General features: G+C 67.4%; 1 protein-coding gene across 1 annotated transcript; it reads left to right on the plus strand.

Annotated features, from left to right (window-relative positions):
* The first annotated feature begins 12 nt into the window (after window positions 1-12).
* Window positions 13-25,042, plus strand: ARID3A (AT-rich interaction domain 3A). The gene is made up of 9 exons (XM_087769073.1): window positions 13-144; window positions 3,013-3,993; window positions 4,678-5,002; window positions 19,550-19,622; window positions 20,663-20,846; window positions 21,063-21,310; window positions 21,637-21,933; window positions 22,022-22,111; window positions 22,307-25,042. The coding sequence occupies exons 2-9, from the start codon at window positions 3,569-3,571 to the stop codon at window positions 22,531-22,533; spliced, it is 1,869 nt and encodes a 622-aa protein (XP_087625199.1). The 5' UTR covers window positions 13-144; window positions 3,013-3,568; the 3' UTR covers window positions 22,534-25,042.
* The last annotated feature ends 409 nt before the right edge of the window (window positions 25,043-25,451 follow it).

Genomic DNA, 25,451 nt, shown 5'->3' on the forward strand with positions numbered 1-25,451 from the left:
GGGCGGGGCGGCGCCGGGCCCTGCCGCCCGCCCGCCGGGAGAGCAGCCGCCGTGCGGGCACCGAGCGCACCCCGGCCCCGCCGCAGCCCGAGCCCCGGGCGGCCGCGGCTGCTATGTGGCTTCGCGGCGCACGGCCTCTACCGGGTAAGCGGGGACGCGCCGCCGCACCGGCATCGGGACCCTACCCACGCACCCCGCGGCCGGTACCGGGGGTCGGGGTCTCCCCCCGCGCTCGGGGGTTGGGTGGGACCGGGACCGGGGCCGGGCATCGGCCGCGTCCCCTGGGCGGGCTGGGACCCCCGCGCCCGGTTACTGGGCGGGACCGGGGCGCTCCCTCCCCCCGCGCCCGGTTACTGGCCGCTTCCCCCCTCTCCCGCGGCCGCTCCCGGCCCGCCCGGAGCCTCCGTCCCCTGCGGGCGTTACCGGCCCGGCCGGTTAGAGCCCCCCGCGCCCCGCCCCGCCCGGCGGCCCCTAGCGCGGGGACGGACGCTGCCGCCGCCGCCCTCTGCCCCCGGCCGGGGCAGCCCAGGGCCCGCGGCCTCCCGGGGCTCCGGCCGGAGGCGGGAGCCGAGGCCGGGCTCCTCCGCGCTGGGCTGGGTGGGAGCCGCTGGTCCAGTCCGGGCCCGTCCCTCCGTGCCGGGGGCGGCCGTTCCCTCCCGGTTCGCGGGGCCGGCCCCCCCCCGTTCCCGGGTCCAGCCGGGGGCCACCGGCCCCGAGTGAGGCGTAGCCGGTGCCACGTGCCACCGGGAGCGGGACCGGGCTCTGCCCCGGGGACGAGCCCCCTGCCCGCCCCGGGGTCCCTCCCGCCGCCCCCCAGCCCCGTCCATCCCCGGGGACGGGCACCAGCTGGGCCCGGGCTCCCCGTCCTCCTCCTCCTCCTCACTTGGGTCTCAGCGCTGCCCTCGGAGCCCCCTCCCAGGCCGCGGGGTCCAGGGGCAGCGGGCGAGGGCATCCAGCCACGGCCGGGCCCGGCGTCGGTGGCACAAAGGCCCCGTCCGTCACACCCCCGCCCGCTGCCGCGTATTTTTAGCGCGGCGTAGCCACTGTTGCTCTCGAGCACCTGCCCCGCGGGATGCGGGTGCCGCCACCGCCGCCCCAAATCCCCCGCGCGCCCCACGGCACCGCCCGCACGGCGGGGAGGCACTGAGCCCCCGCGGCCCCACGTAGCCGGGAGGGACAAAGGAGCACGGCTCAAGGTCACCGCGGCCACCGGGCCAGGGCCTCTCTGCGAAGGGACAGTCCCCTGGCTCCGGCTTCGCCACGCCGGCAGGCTTCAGCTGCGCTTGGGCTTTACTTCCCCGCAGGGCTGCGGCAGCGTGGCCCCGGCACGGCCATGGCCCAGGGAGCTCGAGGAGGCAGCTCTGCTCCCAGCTCTCGGCACCGCCGGTGCTGGCACTGAGTAATTTGGCAACTTGTGGCAAGGCAGAGCCACGGCGGAGCGCGGCCAGAGGAGCGCGTGCCTGGGACGAGTCTCGCTCTGGTTTTGCTCGTGGCTCTTGCAGGCGCAGGGGATGGAGTTCAGATGCGGCACAGGACAGCTGCGCAGCGGGGAGCACAGCCACAGCCGGCGAGTGGCCGCTGCGCCGGGGCAGCCCCGTGCAGGCAGCCCTGCCTGTGCAGAGAGGGGAGGGTCCCTGCCCCAATGCCTCCCCTCCGCATGGGCAAGATGGAGGTGGCTGGGGTAGAGGAGGGGGAACTGAGGCACAGGCAGAGGCTGGGCAGCGGCCGAGCGGCCGACCAGCTCCTGCTGCCCCGGGGCCGGCTCCCCTCGGAGGCGGCAGCAGCGGCTGAGGCGCAGCCGGCACCCTGGCCCGGCCGCAGCGGCAGCACGTTCGCGAGCGAGAACGCGGCAGGGCTGCGAGCGGATGCGGCCGCCGCCGCAGCGAGGCGCGGGGGAAGCGGCTCCGACCTGGCCACCCAATCGGCAGCGGCACCGGCCCGCGCTGGAAACAGGTTCCCCTTTCCAGAATTTGCGGGATCGCGCTGTAGCTACCAGCTCCCGCGTGCCGCCAGCTGTCCTGCCCCCGCCGCGGGGGCTGCCTGTGCCCCCGGGGAGCGTCCCCAGCTGGCCCCGGGTCCCGCCCCGCGTCAGTCCCTGCGAGGGTCCCGGGCTGCGTGCGCTCCACCGGCCCCGGGGCAGCAGAAACGGGGTGATTGCCTGGCTGAGTCAATGCCCGTACGTGGCACTACCGCGGCGGCAGCGCAGCAAGCTCCCTCCCTGCCTTTGGCACAGCAAGGTTGTGCCAAAGTTGTTGCCGGTGGAGCTCTGTCCATCCGGGGGCTGGGGCCAGCTGCTGGTTGCACTGGGGCTCGGTGCTGCGGGGGTCTCCAGGCCGGGGTGCCGCGGGTGTCGCGGGGCCTGGCCATAACGTGCCGGCGGGGTGAAGCAGGGATGAGCCGCACGCAGCCCCACGTCGCCCCGGAGGACCCACAGCCCCCGGGGAAGGGGAGGTGCGCGGGGGCGGCCAGCAGCAGCCTGTTTGCCGAGGTTTCAAGGAGCGAGGCTCTGCCTGCCCGTCCCACGGGAAGCTGCCCTGGAGCCCCGGGGACAGGCGGATCCCCCCACGCTTTGGGACCCTGCTGGGCGAGGGGCCCCTCTGCCACGCCGTGCGGACCCCGGTGCCGCTCGTGCCCTGGCAGCTGCCTGCTTCTGCCTGCTCCTGCCATCACAGCAGCCAAGCTCCCTTGCTCCCCTCGCTCTCGTGCAGCGCGTCCCTGGTGTCCCCGGGTGGGACGTGCCCTGTCCCCCGTGGGGGACGCGGCAGGCGGCTCTCCCAGTGCCCTCCCTGCGGGTCTGTTATCTGCGGGCCCTGCTATCCTGGTATCCGCTGCCTGCAGGGCCAGGCAGGGCTATCGGGTCCGGCAGGCCCCTTCCCCCTCCAGCAGCAGGGCCCGGCCTCCCTATCTCATTAGCTCGAGATTAATGAGGCTCCTGCGCTGTCTTTAACTCCTTCCTGCTCGCCAGCTCCTGCCGGCAGCGCCACTGACCCTCTCCTCCGCTTCTCCCAGCAGGTTTGCGCCGACGCCTGCCGGAAGCCGAGCCGGCCGAGGACTAGAGACGCCTGGCCCCGAGCGGAGGGACGCCGTGTTGACCCCGAGGCTGCCGTCCCCCGGAAAGTGCCCGGTCGGCGAGGGAGGGGACGATGTGCCGGGCTGCCGCCGCTGCCTGTTGAGCCTGCGGAGGTTTCGGTGCCTGCCTGGGGCGCACTCAGCCGACGGCGGCAGCACCCTGATCCCAACGAGTGGCCCCGTGCCTGCGGATCCCGTCGGAGCCCTTGAGCAAAGGAGACATTGGAGCAAGGCTGAGGGGGTCAGGGGACACGTCCTTCTGCCCTGACCTGGCAGCGATTCCTGCCCTGACAGCCTGACGGTGCTGCGGACGCTCCGCTGCCCTCGCCCCCGGCAGCCCCCTGGCAGGGCTGCCCGCTCCGGCGCTGCCCAGCCTTGGCCTCCAGCCCCGCTGGAGCACGGCAGCCTGCCGGGCGCTGCCCCCCGCGCCTCCCGGGCATTGCCCCCCGGGTGCATCGCCCCCCGCTCCCCCGGGGACCCGCCGCCCGCTGGCAGAGCCATGAAGCTGCAGGCGGTGATGGAGAACTTGCAGCGGCAGCAGCGTGCGCGGCTGCAGCAGGCGCTGGAAGCGCGGCAGCAGGAGCAGCAGCAGCAGCAATGCTCCACGCCACCCCCCGCGCAGCCCCCGCCGGCCCCGGGGCAGGCCCCCGCCAGCACCCCGGCCCGGGGCCGCGGCCAGGATCCGGCTGTGGCACCCTCGGAGGAAGGAGCAGAGCCCGAGAGCGCCCACATCCAACGGGCGCAGATGGCCGCCCTGGCTGCCATGCGGGCAGCGGCCGCTGGCCTCAGCCACTCGTCCAGCCCGGGGCTGTCGGATGAGAGCCAGGCCTCCGAGGAAGAGGAGGAGGAGCGTGGCGAGGAGGAGGAGGAGGAGGATGGCGGGTACCACCAGGAGATGGGCTCCGAGGAGGATGAGGAGGATCTGTGAGTATACGCTAGCACAGGCTAGCAGCTCTTAGGGGTTTGGGGAAGGGGCAGGGACGCGGTCTGGCCCCAGTGGGCGTTGGCATGGCCGGCTGGGGACACAGGCTTCCCTTTGGGGCAGGGGAGCGGTGGTGGAGGCTGCCGGGGGCCGCCTGTGCTGTGCCGGGCGGCCGGGTTTGTGCAGCTCGGGGCAGGGAGGGGGGTTAGCGCCATCGGGATGTCCCAGAGCAGGAGGTGCTGAGAGCGGCAGCTCGGCTCGGCAGCCGTGATTCCTCATGCCGGGCTGGTGTGGGGCAACCTTTCATCTCTGCCCAGGGAGCCACGTGGGGCCGCGACAGAGGATCCTGCTCTGGCTTTAAATTATGCAGGGCCCTCGCAGCTGCCTCCTCCCAGCCCGCGTCCTCGCCGGGGCAGGGAACAGGCTGGGAGCCATCTGGCAGAGCTCCGCTCGCTGCCGGAGCTGCTGTCTTGGGATGCCAGTGGCTGACAGTCCCCCACGGGGCTGCCACCCGCCGACGGGGTCTGCCGGGGCTTTGCTGGGTTCCCCGTGTGCCGGGTGGGTGGTCCCAGCCCCACGGCTGTGGGGCGCCCGTGGGGCAGGCGGGCGGGGGAGAGGGATTGGCTTTGGGGACCCAGCCCCCTGCCTAGCGTGGGACCAAATCTCTCCTCTGCTCCCTGCTCTAGGAAGGGCAAGTGGGATGAAGATGACTTTGAAGAGGACCTGGGCGAAGAGGAGGAGGAAGAGGAGGAGGAGGAGGAGGAGGAGGAAGAGGAAGACTATGAGGAGGAGGAAGACATGGGAGAGGAAGGGCTCAGCTCGGCAGAGGCGGTGCGGGCGGGTGCAGGATCGCTGCTGCTCCGCAAGCCCCCGGCGCCCCAGCACTACCGGGGCGAGCCACAGCGGCTGCCGGGCGGGCAGGAGCGGCTCCCCTCCGGACTGGGCCACGCGCAGCCCCCGCCGCCGGCGCCCGACCACGGCGACTGGACCTACGAGGAGCAGTTCAAGCAAGTAGGTGCCTGCAGAGACGCGCGTGTCCCCCCGCGCCCGTACCCCCCCGCTCCTCAGCTCTGCCCTGCGTCCCTGCGAGCTGCGGCGAGACGCCTCTGGCAGTGCTGCCTCCGGCAGCATTCTTCTCCGATTGAGCTGCGTTGTTGCCGCTATGAAAGTGTGGGATTTCTCCAGGGTTTTAGTGCTTGGGCTCAGCCTCGCCCCCTCCCCGTCACATTGGTCGGTGGCTCCGGTGGGATCCTGCGTCTCAGTTGGCACCGTGGCCTGGCCCCAGTGCAGGCAGACAGTGTGATGGGGTTTGCCGCGGGGTCCTGGGAGGATTCTTGCTGAAAATGATGGAAAAAACCACCCCAAACTTGCAGATCTGAAGGGACTCTTGGTTTTCCTCTTCTCCACCCTCCCTAAGCCATTTTTGGTGGGGACCTGGCTTCTTCCCCATCACCATCACCGCAGAGGTGATGCCGGGTGGGACGGCTCCGGCCCTGCGGATGCTCTGCCCCCCTGCCACTGCCAAAATGCCATTGAAAAGTGAAACCGGGGAGAAAGCACCCCGGCTGCCCCCTCCGCCGCCTTCCCTGCACCGGCTGAGCCGGGCTGGCAGGAGGCAGGCATGCTCCCGCTCTCTCCCGGTGCTGGACCTCGCTGTGCCCCGCTTTCGGCTAATAGAAGGAAATGTGCTGTGAGCTGGGGCTCCCCGGGGGCTGCCCAGTGCCTTTGATGTGTATGTTTAAATACATCTGAGTTTCGGGCTGGGGGAAGGGACGGGAGCCAACAGCAGCAGATGGGACCCAGATGGAGCAGCCAGGGCGCGGTGGCCTTTCGGGAGGGATGCGACGGCCCCTGCCCCTTCCCCAAAAGGGGGAAGGGGCTGCCGGGATCTGCCGGCACATCTGGATGTGGGCAGCCTCATGATGGGGCTGGTGGAGGAAGCACAAGTGAACGTGGAGCGTGCGGCCGCCGTCCCTGGCGCGATCCTGCCCGGCTGCGGGGAAGGAGGGATGCTTCTGTCCCGCGGGTCCCTCGTGCCGCTGCACCCACGCTGCCTCTTCTTGTGGTTTCTCTCTTTTGCGCTTCCTGCCATCGGGGAGCGAGGGGCTGGGGACGTGATCTCGTATCTGTGAAAAGGCTTTTTTGATACCGCAGCTGTGATCTTCCTGTTTGTCACTGGTTTGATGCTGTACTGGACCTGTGCGCCAGCTCTGGGGGCCTGGCAATCACTCCCAGCCCTCGGGATCCAACAGGAAAACCTGGGGCTGGGTGGCTGGCAGTGCCTGCAGGACCTGTGCCACGCTGCCACAGTGGTCCATAGATGTGCCACAGATCGTGCCGTAGTCTCCGTTAAGTCCCCCGCTGCAGGGCTTGGGGCCACCAGCCCGAGTCCCAGCGCATCCTCTGCCCCCTCCCCACCTCTTCCCTCTAAGCTGTGCTGGTGAACGGGGCTGAGCCACCGCGCTCCCCTGCTTTCGCTTCCCAGCAGAAAGCTTCCCGGGGTTGGCAGGGAGAGCCCTGCATGGCAGTTAATCGTGGAAGCAGCCGGAGGGGGGAGGAAAGCGGCTGCCACCGCTGTGCCGTGGGCAGAGGAGAGGAGGCGAAGCGTCCGACCAGGAGAGGCTTTCCCCGGCACGTCAGCCCGCCAGCGTGCCGGTGCTTGGATCGCGGCCGCTGGACCCGGGCCAGGGGTTTGCTCGGCGCGGCGCTGGCTGGGAGCTCCTCCTGGCCGCCCTCCAGCGCGTGCCGCCGAGCGCTCCAGCTCCAGCCCAGCTGGCGCAGCCGGGCCGGCGCGGCCTGGGAAGGAGCAGCAGGAATGTAAACAGCAAGCGTCGGCGTGGGGTGGCCGCCGTGGCCCCGGCGCTGCTTGGCAGGGGATGCTTTACCCCTTCCCTGCCCCTGCTCCCACTGCTACCGCCCCTTCGCCGGGGAAGAGGCACGTTAGGGGAAACCCTGGCAGCACCAGGGTGCTGGTGCACCGCGGCCGCATCCCCCCGCGCGGGAGAGCCCATGGGGGCATGGTGCCGCAAACGTGGCCATGCCGGCGCTGGGCCTTCCCGCTGCAGTGGGGGAACGCTGCTCGAGGAAGGGGCTATTTTGGGGTTCCTCTTTTTTTGCAAAGGAGCTCTTCAGGCTGGGAGCACCACTGCTCTCCCACAAGCTTGCGGGGAGCGTGCGGCCTCCTGCGCGCGTCGGCTGAGCTGGGCCCCCCTGGCACCTCCTGGGGCCAAGCTGCAGCTGCATGGGCTCAGTCTGGGGAGGCGGGTGACTCCGATTTCTTTCTCCCTGCCTGCAGGCAGGCTCGGGTTCCCCCCAGGCAGCTCAGGGCTGGTGGTCCGGCCCCCACCACCGCCGGGGCTCTCCAGGTCTCCCTGCGGCTGCGGTTTGGCTTCAGCGCTGGATGTGCCGGTGAACAGCCCAGCCAGGCCTCGGCCCCCCGGCCTCCCTGGCCCTGTGCTCAGGGACGCAGTCCTTGCCCGGCACTGCCATCATCCGAGTCCCCGTGCCCATCTCCACACCAAAACCCCAAGTGCCCGTGCCTGCCAGGCAGCTGTCCCTGTCCTCCACTGCGAGGTTTTGTTGACCCATGTGGGACAGATTCCTGCAAACCGAGGCTTGGCTGCGTTGAGCCGTGAGGAGTCGGGGAGGAGGAGGAGGAGGAGGAGGGGGTCTGGCTCAAGGGGGAGGAAGGGGAGGGCGTGAGGAAGAGTTATGGAGGTTAGGGAGCTGGCGCGTGGCACCTCCCCGTCCCCGGGGACGGCTACTGCGCAGGCAGAGGTCAGCTCGGCGGCTGACCTGGGGCGCTGCCCGCGCAGGCAGCAGAACAAAGGAGCCCCCAGCGCGGCAGGGGTTCAGGGGGCAGCGGCTGCCGAGGGCATGATGGCTCCTTGGGGGGGAAGGGGGCGTTTTTGGAGCAGGAGGCTCCCTGTGGGGAATGGCCATCATGTCATCCTCCCACGCTGGCCGGCAGCGAGGGCAGGCTCGCTTTCGTTTTGATCTTGTGCCTGTTGTAGCCTCGCCGGCGGCGTCATGGGAGCCGAGGGGTCCGGTGGGATGTCGGCACGTTGCCCCATGGTGCTGCCATGCCAGGCTGCGCGGCCAGGCCAGGGCCTGTTTGCTGCTGTTTGGGATTGTCTCTAGCCTCACCCCAAAAGGCACGACAGGTCCCCGGGGGGCCAGGGCGATGCTGGCGTGTCTGGCCTGCCAGCCTGGAGCTGGGCTCGGCCGTGGGGGTCTCAGCTGGCCGTGGGCGGCCACGGAGGGCTGTGCCATGGGGGACAGGGGGTGAGCCCCAGCACCCGCCCCTCAGGGCACTGTGGTCAGGTGCTGGGGCTCACTGGGGCTCGCACCATGGACGTTTGCTGTCATGCCGCCGCTCCGGAGGGCAATGCTTGCAGTGAGAACCGGGCTTTGACAAGCCGCCGGAGCATGAGCGGCTCAGCCAACCCCTGCCAAAAATCCGGTGCTGCTGCATGCCGCCACAAACTGCTGCGTAATGCCTGGCCAGCCAGCTGCTGCCATCGGCGTGGGGCTGCCGGGGAAAAACCTGCTTTGATGTCCATGCCCCAGTGGGTGAGCGGGGGGGGCTGTGCTGCTGCCCCACGGAGAACCCCCCTCCTGACCTTTCTGTTTCGTTACTGCTATTACTGCGCCCTACTAATACCGGGAGCGTGAGCCCTGGGCGCATCGGCAGCCCACGAGGCCGGAGTTTCCTGCCTCTGCCCCTTTTGGAGTTTCCTGTGCTGCCTGCAACAGGCAGCAGCTGCCTGCGCTCCCCCCGGGTGCCTGTACCCAGTCACCCTGTCACCGCGTCCCACAGGAGGGCGGCCGGCGGCATGGGGGGGGCCGGACCCCCGGTGCTCCCTCCGCTCCCCCTGGCTGCAGCAGCCACTGGGCCCCGTTTGGGGTGCCCCGTTTGGGGTGCCCCAGGCCGATGTTTAACCCCCCGTCTTGGCTTCCATTCGCAGGAAGCGTTGGAGGCTTTAAGAAGCTGGCGTGGTGCTGGGGGGCGGCTGTGCCGGCGGTGGGGTGCCGGTACTTTGGGGGGGTGGGAGGTTTCTTAAGCTGTCCCAGATGGGGACGTCTGAACCATGCCAGTGGCACGTGGGGGGCGAAAACCTCAGCCTTTATCTTGAGATACGGCATTTCAAAGTGCAACGGTTAGGGGAAAAAAAAAATAAACCGAAAGCAACTCTGCAACCTCGGCGGGCGGCACACTGGGCGCGGCAGGGGCAAAACCGGACCCCGTGCCCTGCCCGCTCCCCGGCCTGGGGACCATCCGGGGCTGCGCGCGTGGCGGGGCCGCAGCAGCTCCTGGGAAGGCGAAGCTGGGATTTTCCTAGGGGAACTGCGGGAGGGGCTGAGGAAAAGCCCATTTCTCCTCCAGAGCCCCGGGGCTCAGAGCCCCACGCAGAAGCTCTGGGCTCTGGTTAAGGCATGGGGGATCCCCTCTGCCCCCATGGGTGGCAGAGCCCCTGGTGCGCAGCCCTGAACCCCTTTCTCCTGTGGATTATTTTTATTTAAAAAGCCCAAAGCTGGCTGGGGGAGCAGGGTCGGGAGCGAGGGCCCCGCAGCCTCTTAACAAGGGTGGGAGGGTCCATTTACTTTCTTTAAAATATTGATTAGAGCTTTATTGCATTAGCCAGCAGAGCGGATGAGCCGCCCCCGGGGAGGGCGAGGGGGCCCCTGTGCAGGGAAAGGGGCACCCGAGCGTCGTCGCCCGGCTGGGGGTTGCCGTCCCCCCACCCCAAAGGCAGTTTTGCTCCGGCTGGTGCCGCGGCGTGGCGGGGGCACAGATAAAGGGGAGCGCCCTGGGGCCCCCAGCCGGGCCCTTCTGCGCCGGGAGGAGGCGATTGCGGCGCCTGGCTGGGCTGGTGGCAGATAACGGGGGCGAGGAGGGGACTGGAGCGGGACGGGGTGCCGGGGGCCGCGGTTCAGTCGCAGGTGGACCCGTGCCGGGAGAAGGGCTGTGCCCTCCCGGCACAGCCATTGCCTGTCTCGCCCCGTGCCGTTGTCCGGCTCGCCGAAGGGTGTTCCTGGCCAGGGATCCAGCCCGGTAATCGGCTCACAGCGCTCAGGGAGCATTCCCAGAGCCGTAATCCTGCCGGACCCCTGGCCAGGGGTCAGGGACTTCTCCTCGGCGAGAGCAGCTTAGCTGCCGAGCGCCTCCCCCAGCCCAACGCCTGGGTGCCCGCACAGCCTGCGGGTGCCAGTCCCAGCGTCCAGGGACTGCGTCAGGCTGTTTGTCCCAGTGAGACCCGGGATAATTAACAAGGTGGGGACGGGAGATGTGTCCCTCCTGCCCCAGGTGCCCAGCTAGCAGCTTTGCCCAGCTGACTTGGCTTGCTCCTGGGTGGACTGTCCCCCCGGCACCCCTCGGCTCAGGAGCCGGGCTGGCTCCCCCCAGCCTGGGCATCGCCACTGGTGTCCCCCTGAGCGCCCCGTGCCCCCCAGGGCCCCAGTCCCCAGGCTGATTCAAGGGCTGCAGAGGAGGCGGCCGCCTCCCAGCTCCGGCACAGCTGAACTAACAGGAATGAAGGTTTATTTAAAAGAAAAAAAAAAAAAAGAGCAGAGACAAGAGCAGGTCCTTTGTCAGCAAAGCAAACAGCCGCCCGGCAGCGGAGTGGTTGGGCAAGGGCATGGCGTTGCTCCATCACCCTATTTCTGGCCCAAACCACAGGAGCAATGGCAGCCGGTCCTGGGGCCCGGCCGGATGTGCCGCAATCGGGGGCCGGGGCAAGGGGCGGTTCGGGGATGGGGGGAGCTCCCCGCTCTCCCCTGGGCACGTCCCTGACGGTGCACCTGCCTGCGCTGCCTGCTCTGCCCGCGCGGCCGCTCCCCGGGTTCTGAGCCTGCCGGGGCACCGGATTGGGGGTCGGGGTGCAGCTCCCGGCTCGGCTCCTGACCCGCTCCCTGACCCTTCCAGTCGGTCACTTGATCTGCCTGTGCCTGGGTCCCCGCTCCGGACGGAGCTGGTGGTAATCCACCCCGCGCCGGGGCTGCTCAGGGCCGGGGCTCTGCTCCCCGGGCAGGGGCAGGCGTGCCGGTTCCCGCTCCCCACGCGTATGGCGGGGAGGGGGTGACCCTGTCACCGGTGATGGTGGCCCTTCAGGAAAGGGCTTCCTTGTCCCTCCTGAGCACTCCTCTGCCCACGGCCACCGTGGAGACCCCGGCTCAGGCAGCAGCGCCTGCTTTTGGTCTCGAACACCTGCAGTGTGCCGCCTCGTGCTGCCGCCTGCTCCGGTGCTGCGGTGGGACAGCAGCTTTGCCGGAGCCAGCATCACTCTGGTGCTGCGCCAGTGCCATGGCAAAGGAGCTGCGGCAGTGTCCCCTGCTGTCCCCCTCCCCACTGTGGGTCACCAGCAGTGCAAGGAAGCAGCGAGGTTTCGGTGCTGGCAGAGCAGCTCAGCGGTGATGGTTCCCAGGGCTGATGGCCCGCAGCTGGCTGCCTGTCAAAACCATCTGCGGCTGCCGGACCCCTTCCAGCTCCCACGGGCAGGGCCGGGGCACGCGGGGCTGGCGGGACCCCCGCCGCGGCAGGGACCGCTGGCAGGGTTGGCGGAGTGGCCGTCCCATGGGCAGACGGAGGTGCGGGACCTCGCATTTCAGGAACAGATTTGCAATTAGACAAATCCCCGGCCGGGCGGTGGAAGCCCCGGGTGACTCATCTGCTCTGGCTTACAGCGATCCCCTTTCTAAGGCGATCATTTACATATGGTGGAATTTAAACCCCAGCTCGCCTGCAAGGGCCAACGGAGCTGCCGCTTCTGCCCGCGCAGCTGCCCCCGCACCCGGGCCGGGTCCTCACCCGGGGGTCTCGACCTGCCAGCCCCGTTGGGTGTCACCACGGGGAGGTCTGGGGGCACACAGGGAGGGACAGCCCGAGGCGGGGGCTCGCCAGGTGCCCCAAGGGTTTGCACCACTTTTTCATTGGGAAAAGCTTTGCTGCTCTGGCCGTGGTTTCCCCGGGTCCGTGCTGTGTGGCTCCAGCTCGGCCGCCCACCTGGGGTCCACCCGGCTGGTGGCGGGGAGCTGCACCAGCAGCATGAGCGCCGGGCCCTGGGTGTTGCTCCCTGGGACGAGCTTTCTCAACACTGCCTGACTCCACTGAATTAATATTTGCACAAGGTCCGGTGCGATAGCGAGCATGTGTCAAGGGCATGCACCGGCACGCACACAGTGAGGGCCGGGAGAGCCGCCGCTGCCCGGCTGACTCCCATCCACCTCCCCCGGCCCCTCGGCGGTGACCTCTCGGCAGCCTGTGCCACGCGTCAGCGTTCAGACACTGAACCGGTTTTTGTTTTAGCCAGAGCCGGGCAAGCTGCCGCCCAGCAGGTCCCTCTGAAAACGTCGTTTGAAATGCAGTTGCAGCAGGATTCACTTCCTCCTCTGCAGGAAGGGGAAAAACAGCAACGGCGCAGCCGTCCTGGGAGCCAGCGTTGCTCTGGGCCCAGCAGCATGCTGCGCCGGGACGGCTCCAGTGTCTGGATGTGGATCCACACGGAGAATCCCAGTGGCTGCCGGCTGGCCGGGCAGGAGCGGCCCCGCGGCGTGCTGGGGAGGGCGGCCGACGGCGCGCGGACAATGGGGGGTCAGGAAGGTTAAACGGTGACTAATTCGCCCATTCAACGTCCCCCTCCGTGGCACGGTGACACCCGCCATGTCAGCGCTGACACCGTCCCACGTCCCCCTGGGTCGCCCGTATGGCTGCTCCCGCCAGCCTGGCCGGGGAGGCGGTGGGGCCGGGCATGGAGGCTGCATGGGACCCCGTCCCATTGGGGGGCTCGGTTTGGGATGGGATGCTGCCCGCGGTGCTGTGGGCTCCTGCTCGTCCCTGTCCCCTGCCCTGCGTCTGGTGGGGTGGCTCCCACAGGACCACAGCCAGGATGCGGCTGCAGCATCACTCGGGGGCTTTGCAGGTGCTGGCAGAAGCCCGGGTGGTCTCGGGACCCTCAGCCCTTCGGGGCGATGGCTGAGGATTGGGACTGGGTTTGTCCCTGTGCCGCAGGAGCGCCGATGGATCTGGCGCCCACCGGGTCCCGCAGCCCGAGGAGGGGGCACCGGTGTGGAGAGGCACCTGCGGTGGGGCCATGTCCCAGTCTGGGCGGTGCCAGCCCGCAGAGGGGACAATGCTGGGAACCAGCGGGAACAATAGTGCCGACGGGAAGCGCGGCAGTGAGGGCCCAGCGCTCCTCAGCCCACTCCCCGGCTCCCCCCACAGAAGTGGCCCCCCGCCCCAGGCGGCCCCGGCAGCACTCTGGTGGCAGGAATCCCGCCGGGCCGGTCAGCGGACTCGGCCCTTGGCGGCAGGAGCCGGCCTCGTCCTGAGGCTCCCGGCAGCACCATCCACTCTCAGCCGGCCTTGGAGCTGGCGAGTGAGGTGGTGGGGGGCCGCCCCTGGGGCTTGGGGGAGGGGGCGCACGCCCCAGCCCCCTGGCAGCCCCTTCCCGAGGGGAGGGTGTGCGCTGGGGGGGCTTGCAGGGGATTAGGGATGGGGACGGCGAGAGGTGACCTGTCCCTAAGCTGAGTGCTTTATCTGCGGCGGGATCTGTGCCAGGGCCGGAATCTCCCTTTGCCAGGAGGAATCAGCCCCAGCAAACCCAACGCCCCCGCGCCCGGTGGGCCACGCTGGCACTGCCCCCGCTCACCGCGACGGCGCTGCCCAGGGAAGGGGCTGCGCAGACCCCGGCCCGGGGAAGGGGCTGCGTGGCCTCGGGCACCCCCAGCCCTGACTCAGCCACCATCTTATGGGAAACCACCTCACCACCGTCACCCGAAACACTTCATTTTGGGGCTCGTCGCCAACCATTCCCTCCAGTTTTTACAAATAACTTTCTTTTTCTGAATAAGTGCCCCCCCTGCCCCCGACCACAGGTCCTGACTTCGGTGTGCCAGGGGGCTGCGTGCGCCGGCCGGGAGCAGGACGGGAAACACCACCCGCGTGTTTATTCTTCATTAAATAACTCGTTAGCGTGCACGGTCTCTCTCCCCCTCCCGGCATTGCCCCTCGGCTGTCAGCGGGACAAAGGGACGCGTCCCCGGGGGCGGCTCGGAGGAAGGAAGGAAGAAAAGAAAGAGAGGGAGAAGGAGCCCCCTCCCCGCACGCCGCCGGCTGGAATCAATCAGGGAGGACGCTCGCCCTGCTACCTGCCGCGGGCGCCTCACCGGGGTGGGCTCTCCCCTGCGCCTGCCTTTGTTGTATTTTTTTTCCCTAAATACAGAAATTCAGGCCTTTTCAGCCCCTGCGAGGCGGTCGGCCCTGCTGGAGGAGTCACCAGCCCCCCGGCCCTGCCGCTGTGGCCCTGGGGGGTCTGTCCCCCCCGAGCTCACGGTGTGCACGTCCCAAACCGGTTTCGAAGAGAAGGGAGGAAAGCTGAGAGTGTCGAGACTTCCTGGCGATGGAAAAGAAACTTGAAAATTATTCCCTGAGGCTTGAAAACCCGGAACCGAGCCATGGGGGGGGTTGTTTTTGACTCGGACGTGGGACGCTGGCCCAGGAGGCTGGGACACGGACTCCTCTGCAGACCCAGCCCCGCACACCCCTGCTCTCTGGTTGGGGGGTCCCTGTGGCTCCTGGTGGGGGCTCCTGCCGACGGGGAGACTCGCCTGGCTCCGGCATAAGCCCCGGCATTACCGGGGCTGCGCTCTTGGAGCCTTGTTAAATGGCGCTTCCCCTCCCTGCTTTAATTGCGCTCCTTGCCCGCAGCTCGGGGGGGCCGTCAGCAGGGCGGTGGGCTGTTCCGGAGGGGTTGCTATCGCGGTGCCTCCCGGCAGACCCCCGGCACGCACTGCTCCCGTGCCGAGGGCTCTCTCCTGCATTCCTGGCATTGCCGAGGGGCCGCCTCCCCGCCAGCCCTTTGAAAGCCAACGGGTTGGGATTTTCCTGTAATCTGGTTTGAAACGTTAATCCGGTCATCCACACCAAACGCCGGGCCGGCATCCTGCCGAGGCGCTGGGGTGCGGGGTCAGCGCCGCCCACCCACCCGCCGCCTTCCTAATTCCTCCTCCACTTAATTATATATCTGCTGGCAATGGCCATCTGGCACCTCGTCCTCAGCCAGCCGCAAGGATGGAGGGCTGGAGCTGATGGGGGCTGCACCGGCGGCGAGGCGGGTTTGGCACTGCGGCACAGAGCCAGCCATGCCGGTGGCACCAGGCGTTTGCCCTGTGCTGGGTGAGCCCTGGGAGCACCGGCTGCACAGGGCCGGATCCCCCAGGCTGGGGGGCTCTTGGGGAGGTGGGGGGCATCTCCTGTCCCCCCGGCCGGGCTGGGGTCGGCTGTGCCACGGCATCCCCTGGCACCGCGCTCTCGCCGTGGGGACCCGTCAGTGGGGTGGCGCAGCCAGGCGGCCTCCCCACGGTAAGAGGATATTCTCGGGGCAGCTGCGTTACAGATTAAGTTGTTTCCACCTCCCTGCGGCCTCCCTAATTATGAAATGTAAATCTATTGAGTCAGCGGCGGCAGGGCAGCCTCTCCCTGCAGCTCGCTGCCCAGCGGCCGGCGTTACCTTTGCACTGAGCCTCACCGCCTCCGCCCACGCTTCCCCGGCGAGGAACCGTGCTTTGTGCCGAGCAGAAGCCGTGCTTGAGCGTGCTGGGCAGGCCGTCGGCACCAGCTGGGGATCGGCACCAGCCGGGGATCAGCACCTGCTGATTTCAGTCCGGTGGTGCCAGCGGCAGCCAGTCCGTGCCGAGCCCGGCTGTGTGTTCAGTTTCGCACGCTGCTGAAACAAGAACATGTTTCTGTTCCTCAATTTTTATTTTGAGACCCAATATCTAAGCTTTCCTACGATGCCCACGCTGCCTTTTTGGTGTTTGCAGGGTGCACGGCTCCTCGGCTGCGTCCTCGCCAGCACGGGAGCGCCGCAGGCTGCCAGCGAGGTGTCCCCGCGAACGCGGGATGCTGTCAATGCAAGGAAATCCTGCGAGGGGCTGCTGGAAGTCACTCGTCTCTGCCCCCTTCCACGTCTCTGCCTGTGCCCGGGGGGCGAGGGGGGACGGGGGCAGCTCAGCGGATGCTGCTTGGTCACGCGGCGCCCGCCACCGTGCAGGCGGGGCACGTCCTGACCACAGCGGAGCACGTCCTTGCCTCACGGCGCTGCTGGCCGAGCTCCCTGGGAAGCTGCCCTCGCGCCAGGTGGTTCTGCTGGTGTCGGCAGAGCCAGATGCGGGTCCAGGGGGGCTCCTGGGGGTGCAGCCGGGGGAGCCCTGGCCCGGCTGAGCCCCTCTCCCCGCTCCGGGGCGGCGGTGGCCGGCGAGCAGCAGCTGAGCGCGGCGGAGCTGTCGAAATCTCGCCAGTAACCACAAGCGGCAGCTTGCGAAATGTCCTTTGCCCGTCAGCCGCGGCTGGGTGTGCCGGCAGGGCCTCGAGGGCGCCGGGCGGGAACGGGGCTCCCTCCACTCGCTGGCCCTGGTAGCCCCCCGTGGCTTTGTCCTGGCTGCAGGGGGAGAGTGGCCACAGCCAGTGCAGTTCGGCATGGGACCACCGGGGCCAGCGGGTGGTGGGGGGCACATGGAAGGACGCTAATCCCCGCGGCCTGGCCGGCACACGCTTTCCTCAGCTGACGATTAATTTTCTTTCATCCTCTTAAACGCGTCCATTCCCCTTGGGACTGAGCCCGGGGGGGCTCACAGCCGGGGGGGTCACAGCAGTAAATGAACCGGCGCGTTCATCCCTTCCCAAATGCGGCCGCAGCTCCCACCTGCAGCTGGGGGAGAGTGGCTTTATTTAAGAGCTGGCTTTATAAAAATTGAATGAACCGATGTTTTCATAAACGGCTAATCGATTTTTAGAGCTCTGCAGGTTAATAGGTTGCTCGTGATCCCCTCGTGCTGTGCTGGGCGCTGCGCCGGGACGGCTCCATGTTTGGTGCTGGCCGGTCGTGCCCGTGCCCCGCTGCGATTCGGGACCCCAGGCCCTGGGGATGGCACGGGGACCGAGGCCAATGCCGCTGCCAGCTCTCCCTGGGGATGGGCAAAACCCTGCCAGCGCCGGGGGCATGGCCCCATGCTGCCAGCACTTCTGGTTTTTCACATTTTCCATTCTCCCGAGCAGGAGGGCGATGGTTTTCCAGCCCCTGCTCCCCTCCGCTGCGCCACGGCACTTCTCCCTCCCCGGGCTTAATCCCCCGGCCGGGCTGAGCGTGCCCTGGCCGCCCGGCACACCGCCTGCTGCGCCTGTATCTGACACGCGGGACGTGCAGTGGCGCTGGTGCCGCTCCGTGGGTTGGGGGTTCCCACGGTGCTGGGGGTCCCCACGATGCTGGGGGTCCCCGCGGTGCTGTGGTGCAGCACCTCTGGGGCGGCGGCAGTGCCGGGAGGCTGCAGCCTCTGCTCCAGCTCCTGCTGCGCAGGCAGGGCTGTCGCCCCATTAGCGGGGTTAACGGGGCGGGGGGGGTTAGGCTTGGGGTGAGCCATGGTGGGTGCTAGAGGTGCCAGGGGCAGTGGAGCCACAGGCTCAAGTGCAGCCCCGTGGGCGGCGGGGGGCTCAGCACCCTGCAGGATCGTGCCGTGGCGGCGGGCGCCGGGGAAGCCCTTTCTCTGCGTGCGGCTTTCAGAGCCGCTCGAGGAAACGGGGGAGGCTGGATTGGCGCTGGCCCAACGTCCCTCGGTCGGTCGGGAGCAGCCTGCGCAGCTCAGCCCGAAAAACCGCGGCGGTGCCCGCTGCACCGCGTCCTGTCCCTGCCCTGCCGGGGGTCACCGCTCCGCTCCCCCTGTGCTGCGGTCCCTCTGGGCGCCCCTGCACGCGCACCCCTCACTGGGGCAGGAGAGGGGCTTTGGGGAGCCTGGGCTGGCGGTGGCGGCTCCTGCCCCCTCCCAGGGGGTTTGCTGGGGGCCGGGCGAGCCTTGCGAGGTTTCCAGGGGAACTGGGGGTTTATGGCTTTCCTGCAGTGCCCTGCCCCTCTTATCGCACGGCCCCATTGATCCCTTTGATCGGCACCGGCGGGCGAGTTCAGCCCCGCGGGATCCGGATCCTCCCTGGGGGGGCAGTGGGAGGAGGGGGGTCATACCCCTTGCTCACAGCCGGGGCAACGGCCACCCACAGGTCCCAGTGCCACCAGGGTGCCGTGCCGGGCATGCCCACGGGACGAGAGGGTGTATCGGTGACCCGGTTAATGTGCTGATGTGCCGCCGCGTGGTCGGCGGCCCCGCGGTGCGTGCCTGGTGAGTTACGTGGTAATATTTATAGCCCCCTCCCGGCCGCCGCGGCTGCGGCTCTGCTGGCAGTTGTTCAAAGTTGTCATTGAGAAAAGCGGGAGCCGCTCGGCACCAAGGGGCTGGGGGCAGCGGGGCCGGGGCGAGGGCTGCGGCATCCATCCCTGTGGCGTCTGGGCAGCTCCTGCCTGCGCAGCCCCTGCTCTGACACCCCTCCTTGGGGGGCTTATCCACCAGCCACTGCCTCCGGGCAGAAACTGTGCTGGGCTTCGGCTGCCAGCACTGGGGAGAGGCAGAGCCGGCGTGGCGTGCCTGCCTGCGTGCCGCGGCGCTCAGGCCAGCAGATCCTGCTGCCATAAATCAGGCAGGAATGTGCCGGGCTGTCGGGCGTGGGGTGGGGTCTCGACAAAAGCTGCCCCAGCAGAACCGGGTGCTCGAGGTGCGGCTGTGCCAGAAGCCTTGCCTGGGTCTGCCTGCCCCGGCTCAGAAAGACATGTCCTGGCTGTGCAGCGCAGTGCAGCACGGTGCGGTTCATCCTGCTGGGTTTGCTCTGGCAGCCGTGCCGTGAGCAGCGTGGCAGCCCGAGCGGGAGATGTTTTTGCAGGAGGAGAGGCTGCCAGCCCCACGGCCGCTGCCCGATGGGTGCAAAGCCTCGACGGGGCAGACTGTGCTCAGCGCCGGCCTTGCCGGGCAGAGGGGAGCAGGCTCTGCTGGGCAGCACGGCAGCCAGTGGCATGCCACAGCCGGGAGAGCGTCCTGCGACCAGGTCCAGCTCAGCACCCTCCTTGCCTCGTCACAGCCCTCGTTTGCCAGGGCTGTACCCACAGGGACCCCCCTTGAGCACACCGCAGCAGGCACGAGCTTGCGCCATGGCGCAGGAGCTGGCAGCACAGCACACAAGCTCGCACAGTGGCACAGGAGCTCGCAGGCTCCCTCCGGCACTGCAGGTGTGGAGGAGGGATCACACCGAAGAGTTGCTCCACTCTGTGCTGAGCACAAGGTGGATGCTAAAAATAACCGGGATCGGCATTCCCGGGAGGAGCCGGGGGCCGATGGCGGTGCCTGCAGCACGGGAGCCGCTCCGGCCTGCGGGTGAGGCGTGAGGCAGCACTGCGATTTCAGCACTGGTGTTTCAGGGCTGAGCTCTGAGCGGGGCAGGCAGGGGATGGCACCGCCGTCCCAGGGCTTCTGCCAGGGCACGGGCGCAGGTCAGCCCCCAGCCGCAGGGACCCTCGGGATCCCGGGGCCCCGTGCCGGGGCCCCCCGAGCCAAACGGGAAGCGGAACGGCACAGGCAGCGGGCACAAGCCCCAGGGATGCTGCTTCGAGAGGGTCGGGGCTCTCCGGGTGGCGGGGGGCACAGGTAAGGGGTTTTTCTGAGCCTTTTTCTGCTCTCCTTGCACAGCTGTACGAGCTGGATGGCGACCCCAGGAGGAAGGAGTTCCTGGACGACCTCTTCAGCTTCATGCAGAAACGAGGTGAGCCCCCCCGCCCGCCCGCCCCGCTCCTCCCTGGGGCCAGGGGCTCATTTCCTCGCCCCTCGTTACAACCCTGAGGTCACAGCTCCGGCCGGGCCGCTGGTTAATTTTTAACCTCTTTGCACAGCGAGGTCAAACCTGCTGGGCTGGATCCTGCACCGGCGCCTGCGGCCCCCCTCGCCCGGCCCCGCTCCCCGCGCCCATCGCATCTGGGACCAGCGGCCCCTTCCTCGCGGGGTCCGGCCCCTCCTGGGCGCGTCGCCCCTGGCTTTGCCTCCCGCCGCTGTCCTTTCCCCGGGTTATCGCAAAGGGCGAAGCCCCCGGCTGCCTTCTCACTCTGCCCGGGCTGGCAGGGGGTGGGTGCCGGGGGGCCGAGGGGGTGGAAAGGGCTGAAAGCGAAGCGTTCGCCTGGTCGAGGGTCTGGTTCCTGCGTGGAAAACAGCGCTGAAAATGCTGACACATCGCTGCCTTCAGCCTTTTGTCAGGCGGGCACTGGGGGAAGCACGTGTGTGTGCGGGGGGGGGCCGGGGAGCCGCTGGCCCAGCGCTGCCGGAGCTGGCCATGTCCCACCAGGGTCCTCCCTGAGCCCCCTCTGCCCACCGGAGGGCAGGGACCCCCGGGAGGGAGGAGGTGCTGCAGCCCCTTCCCCATCGCTGGAGGGATGACCCCCCCATGCACGTGCAGCCCCCGGCTTGGCGGGACCCTCGCAGCCGGGAAGCGCCGCCGCCGTTATAAATAACTCGTGTTGCCGGGTGCCGCCGACCTCAGCCTGAGAAACGGTGCTCGGCCCCGTTTCGGGGGCTGTGGCTGAAAACTGCGAGTTTCTGTTTCCTTTGTGCGTGGGGCTGATGCTCAGCGAGGTGGCAGCGAGGCGGGGGTCCTGCGGGGGAAAGAAGGGGATGCTGGAAGGGAAGGGAGAAGCAGGAGCCCCCTGGCCCCCAGGCTGCCTTGCGGGGGGTCTCGCCGGCTTCCCCCCGCCTTTGCCCCGGGGGTGAGAAAGCAGCAGCCCAGACCCGCTCTCTCCTCCCCCCGCTCCCCAGGGACCCCCGTCAACCGGATCCCCATCATGGCCAAGCAGGTGCTGGACCTGTACATGCTGTACACGCTGGTAACGGAGAAGGGCGGCCTGGTGGAGGTGATCAACAAGAAGCTGTGGCGGGAGATCACCAAGGGGCTGAACCTGCCCACCTCCATCACCAGCGCTGCCTTCACCCTGCGCACCCAGTGAGCGGCGGGGGCTCGGCGCGGTGCGGTGGGCTGGGGAGGGGGCAACGCCAGCGGAGTCGGTGCTGCCCGTGCTCCCTCTGCCCTGTGCGGGATGCGGGGGGACCCCGGCCCGGGGATGGTGGAGAGGGAAGGGGTGGCACGGAGAGGGGGGTGGCACACGGGCAGGGGGTGCCCAGCCGCCACGTCCCCATCCCCATCCCTTTCCACCGGCAGGTACATGAAGTACCTGTACCCCTACGAATGTGAGAAGCGAGGGCTGAGCAACCCCAACGAGCTGCAGGCAGCCATCGACAGCAACCGGCGGGAGGGCCGCCGGCAGGGCTTCGGCAGCTCCCTCTTCACCTACTCGCCTGGCGGCACCCACGGCCTCCTCTCCTCCCCCAAGCTGCCGGTGCCGGCGCTGGGGCTGGCCTCCGCCACCAATGGCGGGTCCATCGCTCCCGTCCAGAAGATCAAGAAAGGTAATGGCTGCCGCAGGGTCCAGGCCGTGGCTGAGCCCCCTCCCGGCACTGGGGACACAGCCCCAAAAGGGGCAGAGCTGGGTGCCACGGGCTGGGGGGTCACAATCCTGTCCTCTCCTGGGCTCTGGGCACTGGGGCTTGTATCGGGGACCCTGACTCTGGTCACCCAGCTCTGGCTCCCCTTGGAGGGGCAGGAGGTGCTGGGCAGCCCCCAGTGCAGACCGAGGGGCCCCGAGCTGGCGTGCTGTGGCCGGGGATACCCCGGGGTCGTGGCACCCGTCCGTCCCCATCCCCTGCATCCCTGACCGCCCGCTCTGCCCCTGCAGAGGAGGACTCCCCCATCCCCATCTCCATGCCCAGCCGGCTCCCTGTCTCGCTGGCCGGCCACCCCGTGGTGGCAGCCCAGGCGGCCGCGGTGCAGGTGGCAGCAGCCGCCCAAGCCGTGGCGCTGGAGCAGCTGCGGGAGAAGCTGGAGTCGGGGGAGCCCCCGGAGAAGAAGATGGCGCTGGTGACGGACGAGCAGCAGCGGCTGATGCAGCGGGCGCTGCAGCAGAACCTCCTGGCCATGACGGCCCAGCTGCCCATGAGCATCCGCATCAACAGCCAGGGCACCCGTTCACCAGGTCAGTGTCGGCCCCGGCCCCCTGCCCTGGCAGAGCCGCCACAGCTCCTGGTCCCGGCAGGGTCCGTAACCCGGCTCTCCCCCGGCAGAGAACCGCCAGGACTCCGCCACTGGCCTGAGCAGCAACGGCACCAACAGCATCAGCATGTCGGTTGAGATCAACGGTATCGTCTACACAGGTGAGGGGCTCCCCTGCCGCCGGCGCGGCCCGGGGGCTGCCTGACACTGCCGTCCCCAGCAGCCTCTGCCACCGCACACCACCCGGCCTCGCTCCCGCTGGCCTTCGCCCCGTTTTTGTCTGCGGACGTGGTGTGCGCAGGCAGCGTTGGCACGGCCCTGCCGCCCCCCGGCTCAGCCCCCCGCTCTCTTCCCAGGTGTGCTGTTCGCCCAGACGCCCGGCCCTTCCTCCTCCTCTTCCTCCTCCTCCTCCTCGCTCCCTTCCTCTGCCTACAGCAAAGGCAATGGCGGCAGCGGCGGCAGCCGGAGCAGCGGCAGCGGTGGCAGCAGTGGGGTGGGGAGCAGCGGCGGCAGCGTCCCCCCCGCAGCCCCGGCCGGGCTGGCCGTGCCCCCCAGCTCTACCTCCACCAACGCTTCGCCTTAACACCCCCGGCCCCTTCCCCTCGCCGGCGCCGGTGGCCGGGGCAGGGGCAGCGCTCGCCCTCGTCCGGCAGTGGTCGGGGCGCGGGGGGCCGGGGTCTCGCTGGGGTCTCGCCGGGGTCTCGCCGGGGGCCGGCCTTGTTCTCATGTTGGTTGGGTTTTCCTTTGCGAGGAGAAAAGCTTTAGCCCGGGGGTTTTGCCGGAGCTGCCGGCTATCCCGCTGTGCCGCGCCGGTCCGGGACCGTTTACCTCACTCACATCACACTTTGCACTGTACATTTATTATTATTATTATTATTATTATTTTTTAATTCGTGTTACCTCCAGACAGACGCACGGACGCCTGCCGACGCGAGCTTTAGTGAAACCCCCCGGCACTCTCTAAAGGAAAAAAAGATAAAAAAAAAAAAATTGGAAATCGGGAGATATTTTATTCATTTAGATCCTTTTCCCTCCCCTTTTATTTTGAGAACTACACTCACTATATGGGATTTTAAGAGGTTGTTGTTTGATTGTTTTGTTGTAAATAGCTTCTATTTTATTCTCTAAAAAGAAAAGAAGAGAAAAGAATCGAACTTTAACATGCAAATGATATATATTAGCGTTCATCAGGGAAACGGGAGCTTGGAAACCGCGTAACCTCCTTTCTGCTCTCCTCTCGTTGCTGTCGGTGGCCGGGTCCAGCTCTGCTCCTTCCCCTGGGACCCCCGCGGGCGCCCCGAGACCTTGGGGGCTGTAGGGGGCCGGGGGGTCCCGTCCCGGCGCGGCCGTGCCGGCAGCAGGCAGAGCTGGCAGCCCCCAGCACCGGCAGCCTGCCCCCACCCCCAGCCTCCAGTTTCCCCAGTCTCTGCGCAGGGGCTGGGGCTGGGGGTCTGTGCCCGCCTTTGGGGATGCCGGGGGGTACACGCTGCCAGTCCCGCTGCCAGTCCCGCTGCCTGCCCCGCTGCCTGTCCCGCTGCCTGTCCCGCCGCCCAGCGCACCTGGCCGGCGCATCCTTGGGAACCCGCTGCTTTCAGGCTCTTGCTTTATTTTCTCAGCGGAGAAAATGGAGCTGAAAGCCGTTGCCCCCCCAAGCCCCCAGCCAACGCCGGGGAGGGGCTCGGCACCGAACCGCAGTGGCAATCCGGGCTTTACCGCGGGGCCGACGCTCCCCCTGCATCCCACCCACCCTCCCCACGGGGTGCGGGGGAAAGCGGAGCGGGAGCCAGGCTGCATTAGCAAATCTGTGGTTTTATTCCCCCTCCCCGTAATACTGCTGTGCAAAGCCAGTTTGGGCATATTTCCCTCCAGAAATCAGCAGCGTGGTGAGAGCAGGATCCGGGCGGTGTACGGCGGGGGGTCTGGAGGGGACCAGCATAAAATATCCAGTTTAGCTACGGGATGCAGGAGCTCTTATCCATGATGGGGATGCGCCGGGGGTGCTGCGGGATGCTCCGGGGGTCCCCAAGGACATGGAACATCCTTTGGGACCTCTGGAGCATCCCGCAGCCCCAGCCCCAGGATTTATTTTAAACATTGTTCTCTCTCCAGCCGGCCAGGTTTCAGTTTTTTGCAATTTTTTAGACTTTTTTTTGCCCCCCCGAAACATTCACCCACATCTGCGTGAGACACAATCGCGACCCGATACCGAAACACCCCCTCCCCCAACTCGGTATCAATTCCTCAGGTTTCGACCTCGAGCACAGGGTTTTTTCCCCCTTCCCCGGGTGCCGGGGGGGCCCGTGCTGGCGGGACACCCCCCTCCCTTTTTTTGCTTGGGGAAGTGGCGATCTCAGGGGATTTGGGGTTTTTCCAGCCTTTTTTTTTTCCCCAGCCTTTTTCCCCCCTCTCCAGAGCTGGAAATGCCCCTTGGTGGCTTCGTGGACCCCGTCCCGTGGGGTCCGGGGGCTCCGTCCGGCTCCTGCTGCTGTCGGGATCCAGCTCCCCGCAGGGAGAAATCCCGGGGGTTCTCGTGCCCAGGGTGGGTGTTAGATTTTCTTAGCGAGTTTTTGCATTTGTACAGTCACTGTTTTGGGTTGGTTGTTTTTTTTTTTTTAATTATTTTTATTCCCCTCCTTCCTCCTTCCTCCCCCCCCCCTTTTTTTTTTGAGAGCATATTACCTTTCACTTTATTTTTCTTTTTGCATATCGATTTTAAAAAAAAAAAAAGCCTAAATCAGTTTCTCTGGGGTTTGGAAAGAAAAAAGGAACGGACACAGCTGCAGATGCATTTACCCAGCGTGCATATCTTAACTCAGGTAAAAAACGAAAAAGAAAAAAAAACACAAAAGACAAAAAAAAGAAAAAGAATAAAAACCACATTCTACCTCTGAGAGCGGCGGCCTTGGGCGCACCCGGGCCCCCGGTGAAATATTTCAGTTTTGCAAACATTCAGGTATTGAAACTTTTGATTATTAAAAAAAAAAGATAAAATAAAATAAAAACACTGAAAGTTTACATTTTATAATAACATTATTATACAGATTGTATTTAAACTTCAGAATATTTAAGACAATTGTAACCCTGTAAAGTTGATGAAATATTAAAAAAAAAAAAAAAAAGTGGTGTTGTCTGGGGTTTCTGTCCCGGGGGGTGTCCAGGGGTGCCTGCAGGGCTGTGGGGTGCCTCTCCAGCGCCTGTGGGGTGCTCGTGGGGTGTCCGTGGCGTCCCTATAGGGCTATGGGGTGTCCGTGGGTCTGCGGGTCCCCACGGGGTGCCCATAGGGCTGTGGGGTGCCCATGGGGTCCCTATGGAGTGCCTATAGGACTATAGGGTGCTCATGGGGTCCCCACGGGGTGCCCGTAGGGCTATGGGGTCCCTATGGAGTGCCTATAGGACTATAGGGTGCTCATGGGGTCCCCACGGGGTGCCCACGGGGCTATGGGGTGCCCACGGGGTGCCCGCGGTCCCCCATCCCGGGCCGGGCCGGGGCGGACCCTGCTG

Source organism: Nipponia nippon, unplaced genomic scaffold (genome assembly GCF_047370975.1).
Source record: "Nipponia nippon isolate SJK-2023a ecotype South Korea unplaced genomic scaffold, ASM4737097v1 scaffold_31, whole genome shotgun sequence".
Classification (NCBI taxonomy): Eukaryota; Metazoa; Chordata; class Aves; order Pelecaniformes; family Threskiornithidae; genus Nipponia; species Nipponia nippon.